This window comes from Rana temporaria, chromosome 4 (genome assembly GCF_905171775.1).
Source record: "Rana temporaria chromosome 4, aRanTem1.1, whole genome shotgun sequence".
NCBI lineage: Eukaryota > Metazoa > Chordata > Amphibia > Anura > Ranidae > Rana > Rana temporaria.
In genome coordinates this window covers 52,232,834-52,251,420 of record NC_053492.1, presented here as the reverse complement: position 1 = coordinate 52,251,420, position 18,587 = coordinate 52,232,834, and the positions used below count along the sequence as shown (strand labels likewise).

Genomic DNA, 18,587 nt, shown 5'->3' with positions numbered 1-18,587 from the left:
CGAAGATAGGGCATAAAGAACATACACTAACATTAATTATAATGGTGTGTATGAACAAAAAATGATTGTCCAACGGAAATATATATATAAAGGTTATATGTTAAAAAAAAAAAAAATATGCGTGCGCGGTCGCTTCTGTGCGTGAGCACGGAGGGATGGGAGTGCTTTTAGATTACATTTTTTTTTTTTTCAGTGCAAATTTTTTTTTAATTACACTTATTTCTATTGCATGGAATGTAAACATCCATTGGAATAGGGCATGACAGGTCTGCCTTTTGAAAATATGGGTCAATCAAATCATGTTAACTCCTTTCATCGCCTATGGGACCAGACGGCCGCACTGATCTGAGCCAGAAGTGGGGACGGGTACCTGTCAAAACCAGAAACCTGTTCCCCTCCCAAAAAGTGCCAAATGTGGAAGGGGGGGGGGATGTGCAAACAAGCAGAATTTCCCTTTTGGGTGAAGCTCTGCTTTACTAAGGTGGTATTAAACCTAAAAGCAAAGCAAACATTTGTTATATTGCAGCTGATCAATTCTTAAGCTGCGTACACACGACCATTTTTCATGTCATGCAAAAAAACAATGTTTTTCTTGATGTGATTCTTGTCAAGCCTGCCATGCATACACACGATCGTGAAAAAAAATGCTCTAGCAAAGCGTGGTGACGTACGACGGCACTATAAAGGGGAAGTTCCATTCGAATAGCCCTTTGGGCTAATTATGCTAATTTCCCTTCTCATAACTTGCTTCTGAGCATGCACGTTTTTTTTCCCGTCTTTAAAGCCTACACATGACTATTTTTTACGACGAGAAAAAATAGAACAGGTTCTAAATTTTTAATGGCCATTTTTCTCGTCGAGAAAAATGCTCTGGAGCCCACACACAACCGTTTTTAACGACCAGTTTAAAAAATTGCATTTTTCTCGTCATGAAAAACGGCCGTGTGTACGCGGCATGAGATGTGATGGCTGCATTCGTTTTTTTTTTGTTTTTTTTTTAGGATGTCCTTCCTTTTTAGTTTCATCTGGTGATTTAGCCAGTGAGTATGTTTCTTTTCAAAAGAACAAGCTCTCTTGCAGATAGAGGGTAGAGACAAGCCATTTAACTCTGGTAGGGGTGCTTACAAAGATTAGATTTTATTTATGGTAAAACCTGTTAGCTGTAACGTCTTACAGTGTTAGCTGGGGTTTAGTGTCTAAATCTGCTAGTACATCTAGCACTCCACTCCCCCCAGACTGACAGTGCTGCTGTGCCTTCATCCAGAGTCCAGGAAGTTTAATAAAGGGGGCATGTTACTAGCCAGATCATAAATACAACAAACACAAGTCACTGCCCCTACCTATGACCTATCAATACAATAAGGAGCGCTGGAAAGGGTGCATAAACATAGAATATCCGGGCTCAAACTTACTGACCAATCAGCAACCAACCAAATTCACCTGTCTGTGTGCATTAAAAACAGAGGTTTAGTTGCACGCATTTTCAAATGCATGTGTAAGCTGCAGGCCCCGTCAAGGCACTCTGTGTACTGCAGTCCTAACTATACGGCCCCATACACACGAGAGGATTTATCCGCAGATACGGTCCAGCGGACCGTATCCGCGGATAAATCCTCTCGAGGATTTCAGAGGATTTCTCTGCGATGGCGTGTACACACCATCGCATTGAAATCCGCGCTGAAATCCTCTGCCGATGACGTGTCGCGCCGTCGCCGCTATTATGACGCGGCGACGGGCGCGACGCTGTCATAAAAGGAATTCCACGCATGCGTCAAATCATTACGACGCGTGCGGGGAATCCCTTTGGACGGATGGATCCGGTAAGTCTGTACAGACGAGCGGATCCATCCGTTGGAATGGATTTCAGCAGATGGATATGTTGTGCAGCACAGCATATATTCGATCTGCTGAAATCCATCCCAGAGGAGATTTCTCCGCGGAAACAGATCCGCTGGCGTGTACACACCATAGGATCTATCCGCAGAAACCCATTTGCTGGGATTTATCTGCGGATGGATTCTATCGTGTGTATGGGGCCTACCTATACTGACCAAATCACCAGGTGGAAATAGAGGGAAAAAAACTGCAGCCACCACATCTAAAGATTGGTAAACTACACGGTTACATTTTTTGGTTGGAGGGTTTGATACTGTTTTAAACGTACACCCTTATGAGGTCTCTGATTTGCCTACATGAGATTCACAAGTGTTCTATGCATCCATGTATATGCAGCCCTATTCATGTCAATTGGGATGCAGCTGCTGCTCCCAATTTGACATCATTGTCTCAAAGAGCACAAAGTGTAATTTCTGTCTGCTGCTTTTATTCCTCTGCTCTCTCACGTTTCACTGGCACCAAGAGAAATAAAGGTGAGGGGGGAAAAACTTTCTGTGTGGAGGGGGGATGTGTCTCTTCCCTCCAATCAGCTCTCTCCTCCCTGAGCTCTGCAGTGTGTAATTTCAGCTCTCTGCCTTCTGTGTTCTAAAAGCTCAGACAAGCTTTATAAATTCTGAACTTTGATGCAGAGATGACTACAGATGAACAGGTACATCTTATGTAGGAAGATTTGTTTTATCTCTGTGTATTACCTGAGGCCAGTCATTTCAATGGGTGTATGGAAGGGTTTTCAACCCAAGTAAGACCGTGTGAACGAGATCGAAAAATGCAAGATGCCTGCAATTTTCCTCAAGAATATTATTTTTGATATATATTTATTACAGATATTTATAGAATGACATCTTTCCTTGACTTACTGTACATTTGCATCAGTTTCTGCCCTCAAAGAGTTTACAATCTAATGTGCCTACTCCCATAACACACAAACCTATGCTAGGACCCATTGGTCTATAATAGGGAAAATATGCAGGTAGTGTCCTGGCTGGATTTGGAACCAAGGAGCCCAGTGCAAGGCCGGAGTGTTAAGCACTAAGTCACACATACAGGCAATCATTTTTAGTGCGTTTAGCCTGCATTACTCGTTGCACCAAGTGTGAACAAACAGTTCATATTTAAAGGGGGGTGCCACTGTTTGCAAAAATGTAAGCAATGCACCCACATAACTAATATAACCACTTTCCAACCGTGCACAAGTTTTACTGGTACAGTGTGTGCCGGCTGTGCAGAATCCTGTATACCGTATATACTCGAGTATAAACCAAGTTTTCAGCATATTTGTTTTGTGCTAAAAATGCCCCCCCTCGGCTTATACTCGAGTCACCTTTTTGCGCCTAATCCCCGGAATTTGGGGAACCGTTGCCGGCCGGCCGGCCGTAGGTCCGCTGGACCCCAAACTTGGCACACATGTAGAGCCACTCTTCTACTACAAGTGTGCAAAGTTTGTTGTCCGGGGGAACAATGGTTGGGGAGCTCCGATTTTTCGAATCCAGGCACCCCTTCTATATACTCCCATGTTAAATGTAAGTCTAGTCATGGACACATTGAGGCATGCAGATGGACACCCTAGGCTTATACTCGAGTTGATACGTTTTGCCATTTTTTTGTGGTAAAATTAGGTGCCTCGGCTTATATTCAGGTCGGCTTATACTCGAGTATATACGGTAAGTATGTGATTCTGCATTTTCAGGTAGCGGGTATGCCTGCCCGCGCTGTCACTGGCTCCAGCACATGCCAATCGGCGGTTCTTGGCCAATGATTTAGGACCAGGACCCACCAATCGCAGGAGCGAGTGCCAGAAGAAAGCTTTGTGTATGTAAACAACACAAAGCTCCCTTCTGACAGGTTTTTGTTTCCCTGCAAAGCATGACCATGCAATCGGCAGGTAAAGTAGCGCTGTGCCAAATGGCAAAAAATGGCCTGGTCATGAAGGGGGTAAAATCTTCTGGAGCTGAAGTGGTTAAAAAAATCATGTGCATTTAATACAATTGCTTTAAAGCCTGCGGAGCATTGCAGTCTTGATCAGGGAATGGTGGGTGCAATGCACAAGGTCCTGCAGACTTTTCCCCCCAGGTCTGTACTGTGGTACAGCACTACTGTTACGGGGCTGGACAATGTAAAAAAGTGGAGTGCAACTGTCACTATGCCACCGTATGTGCTTCTGTGGGATCTCTGCCGTGGTGGAAGATTGAACGTGTAGCCTCTATATGTGATTAGAAGACACAACTTTGTGGATGGAGCCATACAAAGCTGTGCGAAGTTCAAAAACTAAAGCCTTCAGGGAGAAGCACCCCACAGTGATTCAGGTAAGGAAAGGGGGGGGGGGGGTGCTGGAGAATGCTACTATGTATTATGTTACACTCTAAATATAGATGTATCGAGCCATGGTCCCAAAGGTGGAATTGGCCTTTGAAAGGTGATTTTTATCTAAAATTATAGACTTGCGTACACAGGTCTACCGTTCCTTTCAATTAGCCTACCTGCTGCTCTATTTGTGGGGAAAAAAAGGACGTCAATTTTGTTTGGGAGCCACGTCGCACGACCGCGCAATTGTCAGTTAAAGCGACACAGTGCCGAATCGCAAAAAGTGCTCTGGTCTTTGAGCAGCCAAATAGACCGGGGCTGAAGTGGTTAATATTACTGTACTCCTTTAAATGAATCTTCTGTTACCACTAGTATTACCATTCTTCTCATTATTACATCCTTAGTACCCTCAGTATTACTGTCCTTCCCTTATTACTCCCTCAATATTTAACAGTTGGCAAATCGTTAGTGAGTTATGGTAGGGCAATTCCTCAGGAGTACGGTGAGCGAAAAGAAGGTTGTTGGTGAGGTAGGAGCTAAGACCGTTGTAGACTTATGCCACGTACACAGGGTTGTAATTCCTGACAAAAGTTCGATGTGAGCCTTTGGTCGGAAATTCCGACCGTGGGTAGGCTCCATCTGACTTTTTCTGGATTTCCGACAGCAAAAATTTGAAAGCTGGTTCTCAATTTTTCCGACAAGAAAAGTTCTTGTCGGAAATTACGATCGTCTGTATGCAATTCCGACGCCCAAAAAACACGCATGCTCGGAATCAATTTGATGCATGATCGGAATCATTGAATATCATTTTTCTCGGCTCATTGTAGTGTTGTACATCACCATGTTCTTGACGGTTGGAATTTTGTGTAACACAAGTTTGAGCCAACATTCCGTCGGAAAAAAATTCCATGGTTTACTTGTCGGAATTTCCGATCGTGTGTATGCCGCATTAGCGTTCTAAAAGTTTAGAGATGAATGGGAGCAATGAGATGGGTCTTAAATTGTTCAGGTTGGTGGGGTCCAGTGAGGACTTAAGTATGGGGGTGATCTGTGCATGCTTTAGAGGGGAGGGTGTTCCCTTAGAATTGCCATCTTTCCCAGTATTCCTCCCCTGGTACCCCGGTAGTCCTGTCCTTCCCATTGTTACTCCCCTATACCCCTAGTATTATTGCCCTTTCCATTGTCACTACCTTGGTACACCTGCCCGCCCCCTTCCGGTATTACTGTCCTTCCCAGCATTGGTACCCTGGTCCTCCCCACCCCCATATTTCTAATGATCCCTTCTGTGTATACCCCCCCCCCCCCCCCCAGAATTGCTGTCCTTTGCAGAATTACCACCCTGGTAAGCCATTTAACCTTTTATATATATATATATATATATATATATATATATATATATATATAGTACTGTGATTTCCATCGCCACCCCCCTCCCCAGTATTGTTGTACTCTCACCAGTGTCCCCAGTATTTTTCTTCCCTAGGTACCATGTAGTGGTGTTCTTCCCTGATCCTCCCTGTAGTAGTTGTGCTAATATAGTGCAGCCCCATGTCTATACTTTGCAGGTCTCCTAACCAAAGACACGTGTAGGCACTAAATGGCTGCACATTGCATGGGAAGAAGAGGGAAGTATTTACAGCCGCTGATCCGGGGGGAGTGTGTGAGACACTGGAACCGAAACCAGTCATAGGAGAGAGGATCGTTCTCCGTACTAGTAACAGCTGACTATCAGACTTAGACCGTGCGGGGAATGGTGCTGATGGGACTTGTAGTTCTGCAATACCGCCCCTGCCGGTGACTGTACGGGATAACCCAGCTAGAGTCTGTCCGGGAACTACAACTCCCATGATGCGCCCCGGACACAGCGCATATTGCAGCAGGCACAGGATAGAAACAGGGGCGTGGACGGGGAAGGGACATCCGGAGAGCGGACAGGTGATTGGCTGGATACTGGGCCGAGTATCCTAGCAACAGAAGGTAACAGCGCAGAGAGAGAGAGAGAGCAGGTGAGTGGAGAAACAAGATATTTTATACTTGTATGTATATACACCGAGCTTCATTATTACACTGTTTGTGTGCCCTCCACTACATGACCGATATCGTACCCTGATATACTGTGTGCACCACTAACTGTGCCCCCCCCACTACATACCTGACCCTGATATACTGTGTGCACCCAATAACTGTGCCCACTGCCCCCCACTACATACCTGACCCTGATATACTGTGTGCACCCCTAAACTGTGCCCCCCACCACATACCTGACCCTGATATACTGTGTGCGCCCCTAAACTGTGCCCCCCCACTACATACATGACCCTTATATACTGTGTGCACCCCTAAACTGTGTCCCCCACCACATACCTGACCTGATATACTGTGTGCACCACTAACTGTGCCCCCCCCCCCCACTACATACCTGGCATACTGTGTGCACCCAATAACTGTGCCCCCCACTACATACCTGACCCTAATATACTGTGTGCACCCCTAAACTGTGCCCCCCACTACATGACCGATACCTGACCCTGAAATACTGTGTGCACCCCTAAACTGTGCCCCACACCACATACCTGACCCTGATATACTGTGTGCACCCCTAAACTGGGCCCCCCACCACATACCTGACCCTGATATACTGTGTGCACTCCTAAACTGTTCCCCACACCACATACATGACTGATACCTGACCCTGATATACTGTGTGCACCCCTAAACTGTGCCCCACACCACATACCTGACCCTGATATACTGTGTGTAGGGTTGCCACCTCATCCCTTTAAAAAGGAACACATCTGAATTACACAGGTTCTGTGGCTTATTAAGGTGGTAATTAAACTCACTTGGTGCCTTATCTGCATTAAATTAGCCTCAGAATCTGTGTCATTCAGATGTGTTCCTTTTTAAAGGGATGAGGTGGCAACCCTAACTGTGTGCACCCCTAAACTGTGCCCCACACCACATACCTGACCCTGATATACTGTGTGCACCCCTAAACTGTACCACCCCCCCCACATACTTGACCCTGATATACTGTGTGCACCCCTAAACTGTGCCCCCCACCACATACCTGACCCTGATATACTGTGTGCACCCCTAAACTGTGCCCCACACCACATACCTGACCCTGATATACTGTGTGCGCCCCTAAACTGGGCCCCCCACCACATACCTGACCCTGATATACTGTGTGCACTCCTAAACTGGTCCCCCCACCACATACCTGACCCTGATATACTGTGTGCGCCCCTAAACTGGGCCCCCCACCACATACCTGACCCTGATATACTGTGTGCACTCCTAAACTGGGCCCCCCACCACATACCTGACCCTGATATACTGTGTGCACTCCTAAACTGGCCCCCCCACCACATACCTGACCCTGATATACTGTGTGCGCCCCTAAACTGTGCCCCCCACCACATACCTGACCCTGATATACTGTGTGCGCCCCTAAACTGGGTCCCCCACCACATACCTGACCCTGATATACTGTGTGCACCCCTAAACTGTGCCCCCCACCACATACATGACCCTGATATACTGTGTGCACCCCTAAACTGTGCCCCCCACCACATACATGACCCTGATATACTGTGTGCACTCCTAAACTGTGCCCCCCCCACTACATACATGACCCTGATATACTGTGTGCACCCCTAAACTGTGCCCCCCACTACATTATCGATACTGTGTGCATCCCTCACACCACTGCTGTCTTTCTTATTATTACTATCCCCAATGTTACCATTCTCCCTTTTATTGATTCTCCATCACCCCGTATTGTTCACCTTGCCATTATTACTCCCTCAGTACACCCAATATTACTTTCCTTCCCATTATTACCCCTAATATTACTATCTATTCCATTATTACTCCTCCACCACCCCTAATATTACTGTCCTTCCAATTATTGCTTCCCCAGTACCCCTAATATTACTGTCCTTCCAATTATTACTCCCTCAGTGTTACTGACCAGCCTATTATTGCTCCTGAGTACCCCCAGTGTTACTGATTTGTCTATTATTGCTCCCGAGTACCCCCAGTGTTACTGATGTGTCTATTATTGCTCCCGAGTACCCCCAGTGTTACTGATTTGTCTATTATTGCTCCAGAGTACCCCCAGTGTTACTGATTTGCCTATTATTGCTCCTGAGTACCCCCAGTGTTACTGACCTCCCTATTATTTCTCCAGAGTACCCCCAGTGTTACTGATTTGCCTGTTATTGCTCCTGAGTACCCCCAGTGTTACTGATTTGCCTATTATTGCTCCTGAGTACCCCCAGTGTTACTGACCTCCCTATTATTTCTCCAGAGTACCCCCAGTGTTACTGATTTGCCTATTATTGCTCCCGAGTACCCCCAGTGTTACTGATTTGCCTATTATTGCTCCTGAGTACCCCCAGTGTTACTGACCTCCCTATTATTTCTCCAGAGTACCCCCAGTGTTACTGATTTGCCTATTATTGCTCCCAAGTACCCCCAGTGTTACTGATTTGCCTATTATTGCTCCTGAGTACCCCCAGTGTTACGGATTTGCCTATTATTGCTCCAGAGTACCCCCAGTGTTACTGACCTCCCTATTATTTCTCCAGAGTACTCCCACTGTTACTGATTTGCCTATTATTGCTCCTGAGTACCCCCAGTGTTACGGATTTGCCTATTATTGCTCCAAAGTACCCCCAGTATTACTGTCCTTAAAGGTGTTGTAAAGGTTTTGTTTTTTATTTTCTAAATAGGTTCCTTTAAGCTAGTGCATTGTTGGTTCACTTACCTTTTCCTTCCATTTCCCTTCTAAAAGTTTTTTTTCTTTGTCTGAATATCTCACTTCCTGTTCCTCCTCCATAAGCTTGCCTCCATCATCCGAGCAGTTCTGGCTGGGGGTAAGTCAGCGTGCTCGCCCCCCCCCCCCTGGGACTACATCCCTGCGGGAAGACTCAAGCTTACAAGTGCCCCTGGGTCTCCTGCCTTACCTTATATGCCCACAGGTTGCAAAAGCTTGGAGTTCCAAACATTGCAAAATATTATCAGCACAAATCTTCCAGCTCACCATGCTCCAGGCTACATCTGACATCCCAATCTGGGTTCTTTTGGCGATCCCCAACTGTGCACTGGCCCCCATTTCCACCCTACTATGGCTCACCCCTAAACTGCCTCCCCCTCAATCAGTCCCCTAATGGCTCATAGCCTGAAACTTTGGGACATGGTCCAGTGTAGGCTCATGTCCCCGTCTCTTCCACTCCTCCCCCTCTTGAATGACCCCATGTTTCCTCCTGGCCAGGAACAGCCACGTCTACTTGTGGTGGCAACCATTTCTCAGATCTCGCACCTTCTCCACGTGGTCTTCGATCCAAGAGACCTACGAAGTTCCTTTAGTTGTATTTTTACGCTACTTTTTAATTGCGACACTGGATAACCTCTCTTAGACGCAATGATACTTTCCCGTATCAGAAAACCACCTTCGAGCATACATGCCTGCACTCCCCAGGACCTCCTGGTACCATATCCTTGATATACTCCTCCCTGAATTCTAGCAGGACCCCAGTTTCTCTATCTTATGTACTCAAGTGGGAGCGAGATTTACCCCCCATTGATTTGGCAGATTGGAGTAAAGCCTGGTCCAGTATTGCAAAGTGATCCTTTATTACAGCCACAATGGAGGCAGCCTATAAGGTATTGGTGTTGGCTGGTTTTGGGTCCCAACCCGCATTGCCAAATCAAACCCCAATCAGTGATAGATGTTTCTGGGGGGTGTGGTCAACAAGGAGACAAACTAACATCTGGTGGTCCTGCCCCCGATTAGTGGGATTTTGATCGAGGGTCTTTGGACTTCCATGTATCTACCCACAAAGACTCTAAATTGGCATTCCTTTACTGTCCAATCACAGGCCTCTTCTCCTGTCAGCAGAAATTGGCCACTTATTTATTGCCGCTAAACGTGCGGTAGCTACGGCCTGGAAATAGCCGACTGTTTCCATTGCAGAGGTAAAGAGCATCTTGACGACTTAATGAGAAGATGATTAGTATTCTCCAAGACTCCTACACTGAATTTCTTCATTTGGTGGCCTTATTCTCGTCTTACTTTGCACCTGACCAGCCTGGGCCTCTCTAATTGACCTCTTCTGCCTCCTAGCCTGGGTAGGGTGACCACGTGTCCTGGATTGCCCGGGACAGTCCCGCATTTTGCAGGTCTGTCCCGGGCACATTCATTCCAGGACAATACAGTGTCCCGGAATGAAACTGACACAGTCATCCCCCGGGGCAATATGATGCCCCCCAAAAAAGGCCGCCACATCACCACTTTACTTACTGACAGTACTTGTCCTGGCCGGGAATGCCTCGAGGAGCACAGTCCCGCCCCCTGCTTGTGATTGGAGAAATCATAAATCCAGCCTATTGTGTCAAATCACTGTGCTGTGATTCCTTACAGCACAAGCTGATTTTTTGAAGGGGGGTGTCCCTGAATTGTAGTTTGGAAATGTGGTCACCCTAGTCTGGGGGAATTTCCTCCCCCCCTATTCACTTATATTCCCCCTTTTTTTTTTCTACTGTGTCCCCTCTCACTTCTCACTTCCTCCCCCTTTATATGACCCCCCTCCCCTTTTCTCATCCCCCCTCTTCCCCTCCTTTTTGTTCTTGTGTGTCCAGTCTAGGACTTGTTTATACCCTGTGTTTACCCCCGGCTCTGACACCCTAGGCGAAACCTCATTTTGCTGCACCCCCTTGGCTCCACCCCTTTGTTCTGCCCATGTATACCCCACCTTTTAAATATAGTGCCCATCAAATGCAGCCTCACCAGCGCCCATCAAATGCAGCCTCACCAGCACCCATCAAATGCAGCCTCACCAGCGCCCATCAAATGCAGCCTACTAGTGCCCATCAATGCAGCCTACTAGTGCCCATCAATGAATGTTTGCTTCCATTCAAACCATCCATTCAATCCTCCACCGTCGCTGCGCCTCTGACACTATGTACGAACGGAGCGGCTGCTGATGCTGAGACTTAGTTGCTTGTTGCAGAGAGAAGAGACTAGGAATATCAGTGGCCGGGCGCCCCTAGGCAGCAGTGTGCCCCCCTGGTGGCTGCCTAGTTTGCCTAGTGGTATCACCGGCCCTGTAGGGCTACCTGGAGGTGTTCTGTACACAGATGGTGTTCTGTACACAGGTGGTGTACAGAATTTCACCAGAAACATTGTTTCCTGCTTCCTGCTGTGATTGGCTCACTGATTTTCCAGAAGTCTGCATTAAGGTACAAATTACAATTTAGGCATCCCCTGCAACATACATTTCATTTTCGGTGAGATAGTCCCAAGGGGTAAAGCCTTGTACACATGATCATATTTTCCAACGGGAATTGTGTGATGACAGCCTGTTGGCCGAAAATCCGACCTTTTGTATGCTCCATCTGACAATTGTTGTTGGATTTTCCTCCGACAAATGTTGGATGGCAGGTGTATAAATTTTCCACGGTCAACGGTCTGTTGTCAGATTTTCCTATTATGTGTACACAAGTCCATCAGACAAAAGTCCAAAGTACAAACACGAATCAATGCTCACCAAACACGACATTAGCAGAAGGTGCCCAAAGGGTGGTGCTCACGTGCTAATAAACCACATAGTACGTCTAGTATCTCACTACGTTCGTGTTTGTTGGCCGACAATTGTGTGCTGTTTGTATGCAAGACAAAATCCAGGCACACGCCCTTCGGACAAAAATCCAATCGTGTGTACGAGGCTTTAATGACATCTAAAGAGATGTAAACACCTCCACTTTTCTCATTAGAGCACTGCAAGAGCATCAGTTGATTAATATTGAAAAAGTCGCTCTTAAGCCCCGTACACACGATCGGAAAAGAGAACATGTTCTCTGTCTAAAGAGTCAGAGGGCCAGATTCTCGTAGATCGGCGTATCTTTGTGCGGGCGTAACGTATCCTATTAACGTTACGCCTCCGCAACTTAGACGGGCAAGTGCAGTATTCTCAAAGCACTTGCTCCGTAAGTTGCGGCGGCGTAGCGTAAATAGGCCGGCGTAAGCCCACCTAATTCAAATGTGGAACAGGGGGGCGTGTTTTATGTAAATAACTTGTGACCCGACGTGATTGACGTTTTTCACGAACAGCGCATGCGCCGTCCGTGGAATATCCCAGTGTGCATTGCTCCAAAGTACACCGCAAGGACGTATTGGTTTCGACGTGAACGTTAATGACCCATTCACGGACGACTTACGCAAACAACGTAAAATTTGAAAATTTTGTCGCGGGAACGACGGCCATACTTAACATTGTTACGCCGCATGTACGCCTCATATAGCAGGGGTAACTTCATGCCGGGAAAAGCCTAATGTAAACGGCTTATCTGTACTGCGTCGGCCGGGCGTACGTTCGTGAATTTGCGTATCTAGCTGATTTACATATTTCTGACGCGTTTCGCACTATAAATTAGTGCTTAATCATAGCTGACCATGATTATGCCCCATCAGACTTTTTTTTTGAGGAATTTCGTCAGAGTTTAGATAGAGAACATGTTCTCTTATACTCCGCTGGAATTCCGATGTGAGTTTGGCCGGGTAATAGCCCAATCGTGTGTACGGGGCATTACTCAGATTCACTCTGCAGGCATCAAACCACTTTTTCATCAGAGCAGAAACCGGTAGGAATCTGCAACAAAGCTTGTTAAAAATCCTTTTAATATACATAGAACACCCAGAGGGGATAGTTTTTATTCATTAACAAAAATGGAGTTGTTCTTTAAGTATTGATGACTCTTTGTCTGCAGAATTCCTGCAATTTCTGTCACTGTCACATTCACATCATGAGCTGGGACTCTGGAGCTGCGGACAGGGAGGAAACTGCAAACCCCGGCCCCTCCCTGGAATCCGAGGACCAGCAAGAGAGGATCCAGGCAAGAAGGCTGCGCATCAATGCCAGGATTGAAGCCAAGAGACGGTGAGACGCTACACACATCCACATATCATAGACAAATTCCCATCGCCAGGTGACATATGATTGGCACAAAATCTTTACTGTAGTTTGAGATGCCCCAAGTACTGTGAGTACCTTACCATTCAATCTGTCCTCTTCCTGCACTGTGGTGGAGGTCAGGGGAGGACTGGAACCCTTTGGGAGGCAAACACAACTAGAGGTCGACCGATATATCATCAGGACGATATATCGGCCGATATTTGGCCGTTTTGGAGAAATCGTCATTGGCCGATTTTTATCCAAATTAGGCCGATATTTAACATGGCCGCTAGCGGTGCCACGGCTCCAGAGCTAGGCCGAAGCCGGATCCACGGATTGCCGCCGCGGACACAGCATTAGGAAAGGCCACGGCTTCGGCCTAGCTCTGGAGCCGCGGCCATCTTGGTACACCCAGCGCGGCGGCTCTCCTCTCTGTATACACCCACAGAGGAGGAGGGGCCCGCGCTCGTGGGACACACACCGCTCTCTGGTGTCTGTACTACGGGGGGCAGGGGGGGTCTATACTGGAGGGAGAGGGGGTCTGTACTGAGGGGGGCGACACCATTTTTTTTGCACCAGTGCCACCTGCCAGTGCCACTTGCCATCCAGTGCCATCTGCCAATGACACCTGCCAGTGCCAATACCAGTGCCACCATCCAGTGCTAATTAGTGCCACCTTCCATCCAGTGCCATCTGCCAATGCCACCTGCCAGTCCCAATACCAGTGCCACCATCCAGTGCCAATTAGTTCCACCTTACATCCAGTGCCACCTGCCAGTGCCACCTACCACTGCCAACTAAAGCCATCAGTGCCACCTGCCAATGCCAACCAGTGCCATCTGCCAGTGCTAACTATTGCCATCCAGTGCCAATTAGTGCCACCTGCCAGTCAGTGCCAACCAGTGCCACCTGTTAGTGCCACCTGCCAGTGCCATCTGCCAATCAGTGCCACCTGCCAGTGTCAATTAGTGCCACCTGCCAGTGCCAATAAGTGCCACCTGCCAATAAGTGCCACCTGCCAATCAGTGCCATCTGCTAGTACCATCTTTCATTGCCATCCAGTGCAAACTGCCAGTGCCAATAAGTGCCACCTGCCAATCAGTGCCTTCTGCTAGTGCCATCTTCCAGTGCCAATTAGTGCCATCCAGTGCCACCAAAAAAAAAAATAAAAAATTGGCCGCAAAAATCGGCATCATATATCGGCCATCGGCCGCCCTGATTTCTAAATATCGGCATCGGCCAGAGAAAAACCCATATCGGTCGACCTCTAAACACAACCAACCGTTTTTTTCATGTTGGGGACAGATTCCAGTGCGCTAAAAAAGGGCACCACACACAGACTGCCCTGCTGTGATTTGTGATCAACAGAATTTTATTATAACATTGATTCATATATATATATATATATATATATATATATATATATATATATATATATATATATATACTAAAAAAGAAGGTTGTAGGGGATGCATTATAAATGGTGAAGTATGTTATGAGCTGAAAATTATACGGACCTACATTACCCGCTTCCAGGATAAAACACAGGCGCCACACTAAGTGCAGTATAAAAGTACATTTAATTCACAAACAGTTATAGGTATAGGGCTTCCTGTGCGTTCCAGATCCAGGAAGTGTCGGTGACCACCGGCGCAGCCCGCTCTGAGCCACTAGCAAGCAGCTCCACGGATGTACTCCATTCATGGACACTCGGCAATTTGTGCCTAATGCTTGTTACTACCTTACTCTTGTGAGTACCTATACCCGTTTGTGAATTAAATTTACTTTTATACTGCACTTAGAGTGGCGCCTGTGTTTTATCCTCAGCTGTTCCAGATGTTGCTCCTTACCTTCCACTGGGCTGCCTTCAAGGTGCTAGTACACGGACTTTATGGACTTTTTATTAGTCATTTTCTTTAAATATTCTCCCTGACCAACCCCACCCCCCATGTGTTAAATAGGCTGGTGTGCCAACACTGAGCCTTTTGCAAGCGCCAACTTATTTCTATGTGTATTACCTGCTTCCAGCCCGTCCCTTTGAAGTAAAACAGTCAGTTTTTTTAGGCATCTCCATCCCATTGGGGAGATTTCCCTTCACTTCCTGTCCCATAGCCACAACAGGAAAGGAGAGCAAATCTCTCCAAAGTGAGGCAATGCCTGGTTGTCACCAGAACTAGCGTCCCCATTGGAAGACTTTTTCTCTATTCCTGTTCTGGTGACAACCCTAGATTTGGTATTTTCTTTCACTTTCACTGATAATGGTAAACCAGACAGATAAAGAGAGTGAATTTCTTGAGGGCACAGACAGTTATAAAAACCTGACAGGGGTTCTAATCTCTCTCCACTATATCCAAACATTGCCTTAAATGATACCTTAACTACTTCAGTCCCGGGCCATAGTAAAAAGACGGCCTCAAGATGGCTCTATAAATCCGGGAGGCTGTCTTTTTACGGCCTAGGGTCTTCCGGCCACTGGGGGGCGCGCAGGCGCGTCACCGCGATGCCGATGCACATGCCTGGCGGCTGCGATGTCCGCCAATTACCCGCAATCGGCAGTTTTAGAGCAGGGAAGTGGAGCTCTGTGTGTGTAAACACAGAGCTCCACGTCCTGTCAGGGAGAGGAGACTGATGCTGTGTCCCTTGTACATAGGGACACAGCTTCGGTCACCTTCCCCAGTCAGTCCCCTCCCCCGCACAGTAAGAATCACTCCCAGGATACACATTTAACCCCTTCCTCGCCCCCTAGTGTTAACCCCTTCCCTGCTAGTCACATTTATACAGTATCAGTGCATTTTTATAGCACTGTTCGCTATACCAAAAATATGTAGAATACATATCGGCCTAAACTGAGGAAAAAAATAGTTATTTTTTTAACAAATGGGATATTTATTATAGCAAAAAGTAAAAAATATTGGCCCAGATTCAAGTAGAATTGCGCGATATTTGCGGGGGAGCAGGGCAATGATTTTGCCCTGCGCCCCCACAAATATTTTGCGCTGCCCTCGATTCACGGAGCAGTAGCTCCGTGAATTGCGAGGGCGCGCCGGCAAATTTGCCCGGCGTAAGCGCGCGCAAGTTAAATGATCCCGCCGGGGGCGGGAATCATTTCAATTTGGCGCGCTCCCGCGCCGAGCGTACAGCGTATGCTCCGTCGGGAAACTTTCCCGACGTGCATTGCTGCAAATGACGTCGCAAGGACGTCATTTGCTTCTAAGTGAACGTGAATGGCGTCCAGCGCCATTCACGTTTCACTTACGCAAACGCCGTGAAATTCAAATTTCACGGCGCGGGAAGGCCGGCTATACTTTAGCATTGGCTGCCCCTACTATTAGAAGGGGCAGCCTTGCGCTAAAAGTAGCCTTACGGAAACTCCGTACCTGGCTTGCGCAGGGCCCGCGCAAGCTTGTGAATCAGTGGTAGTATGCAATTTGCATACTACACGCTGATACACAATGGGAGCGCCCCCTAGCGGCCCCCGCAAGAATGCAGCCTAAAAACTGCAAGGCATAAGAGCCTTATGCCGTGCAGATTTTAGCCTGCAGTCGGTGTAACGAGGTTCCTGAATCAGGAGCACTCGTTACACCGGAGCAAGTAAGCACTTGCGCTGCGTAACCTATGGTTGCGCGGGCGCAAGTGCTTCTTGAATCTGGGCCATTGTTTTTTTGTCAGTTAAAGCGACGCAGTGCCGGAAGCTAAAATTTCGTTTGGGCAGGAAGGGAGTGTATGTGCACAGTAGCCAAGTGGTTAAGGGGGCGTGGCAGGGGGTGTGTCCTATGCTTACATACCTTTGCTAATAGGTATCCCTCAGTCTCATCTCAAAACATTGGGAGGTATGTCCTTCTATGGCCAGCCTTAGATCAGTCTGGATTACATCCTCTCACTTGTGACTTACTACAAAGTATTGTATTTCCCAGGAGAGGAGACTGAGAAAATGCTTCCTCTTAACTGCAGCAAACCAATGACATTATTCTCCCAGACTGCACTTCTAAGCCTTGGTACAGTCACCTGATTGGGCTTCTTTTTAATTATAAAAGATGGAGCTTTGTTTGAAAAATTTTGATGTATACCGCGTATAGTATAGAATGTATCATTGCAAACCTGTCGGTTGCTGCGTTGTGCACTTTAAAATCATTCCCTTTGGCCTCAGACATTTAAAAAAAAGTCATGATGGTAAAAAAATAAAAATAAAATAAAAATCAGCTTGTTTACAGTCAGTGTAAGTGGTCAATCTATTTTCCTTTCTCTTGTGGCATTCAGGGAGGCACTTGGCGAGGATCCGGCTTCCATATTGGATCAGAATGAAGAACAACGCAAGAGTTACAAGCAGATTGAGGACAGCAGACAGGTGAGAGTCCAATGAAGGGCCACATATACGAAGTACTTCACATAAGTGAAGGATTTATCTATACTGATAATCAAGCATTCCATACATTTCTCCATAGAGATCTACAACTGGAGTGGCCCCTTCAACTTTATATAGACCCCTCTCAGACATTCCTCGCACACCTTCTTTGTACGTTTTCAGGCCCAATTTCTTTTTTATGTTGGAAGAAACTCACAGTTACGACAGCTCTTAAAGTGACACTAAACAATATTTTTAGGCTTGGTTCCCACTACTGCAATGCCATTATGCTCTGATTTGCAGTTCCATCACGTAGTGCGACTTTGATTGTGTTTTGGATGTGGTTTGCATATTCCATGGGGCCAAACGGCATTGTAAGTTACACCAAAGTAGCACAGGACCCTTTCCCAAACCTTATCACAGCTGTGCTGCATTGATGTATACAATTAAAAAATGTATGTAAAGTGAAACTGTTACAGAGAAAGATCAGGGGCCATATTCTTGTAGAAAGTAGGCGGGCGACGCGTAAGTCATTTACACTCCGCCGCCCCAACCTACAGGAGCAAGTGCTGTATTCCCCAAACACTTGCTCCGTAGTTTGGGGCGGCGTAGTGTAATTGGCCCGGCGTATCCCCGCGTAAATCCAAGGGGGCGGCTTCTATTTAAATTAAGCGCGCCCCCGATTCGAACGAACTGCGCATGCGCCGGGCTTAAAATAGCCCAGTGCGCATGCTCCAGTTCTCGGCGTAAAACGTCAATGACGCCGACGTGTGCGTCATTGACGTAAAGTCGTATTCAACAACGACTTAGTAAAACGACGTACCCGACGGGAATACACGACGCGGACCCGACGCCATACTTAACATGGCCTACGTGGGACTGGCGTAAGGTTACCCCTCATATAGCAGGGGTAACCTTACGCCTACGCAAACGACGTAAGAGATGGTTACGCGACGCGAATTCGTTCAGGAATCGGCGTATCAGGCTCATTTGCATAAACAAATGAGACCTGAACGTAAACGCCACCTAGCGGCCGGCGGAGTAATTACATTTAGGATCCGACAGTGTAAGTGTCTTACACTAGTCGG

At 47.0% G+C, this 18,587-nt stretch overlaps 1 protein-coding gene across 1 annotated transcript in view; it reads left to right on the top strand.

The window, feature by feature from the left end:
• The first annotated feature begins 6,168 nt into the window (after nt 1-6,168).
• The window catches only part of DRC1 (dynein regulatory complex subunit 1), an 86,356-nt gene continuing 73,937 nt past the window's right edge, over nt 6,169-18,587 (top strand). Inside the window, exons 1-3 of the mRNA XM_040348396.1 lie at nt 6,169-6,203; nt 12,973-13,142; nt 17,415-17,502. Coding sequence (XP_040204330.1) covers nt 13,009-13,142; nt 17,415-17,502 — 222 coding nt within the window. The 5' untranslated portion in view covers nt 6,169-6,203; nt 12,973-13,008. The remainder of the gene's footprint in view (nt 6,204-12,972; nt 13,143-17,414; nt 17,503-18,587) is intronic.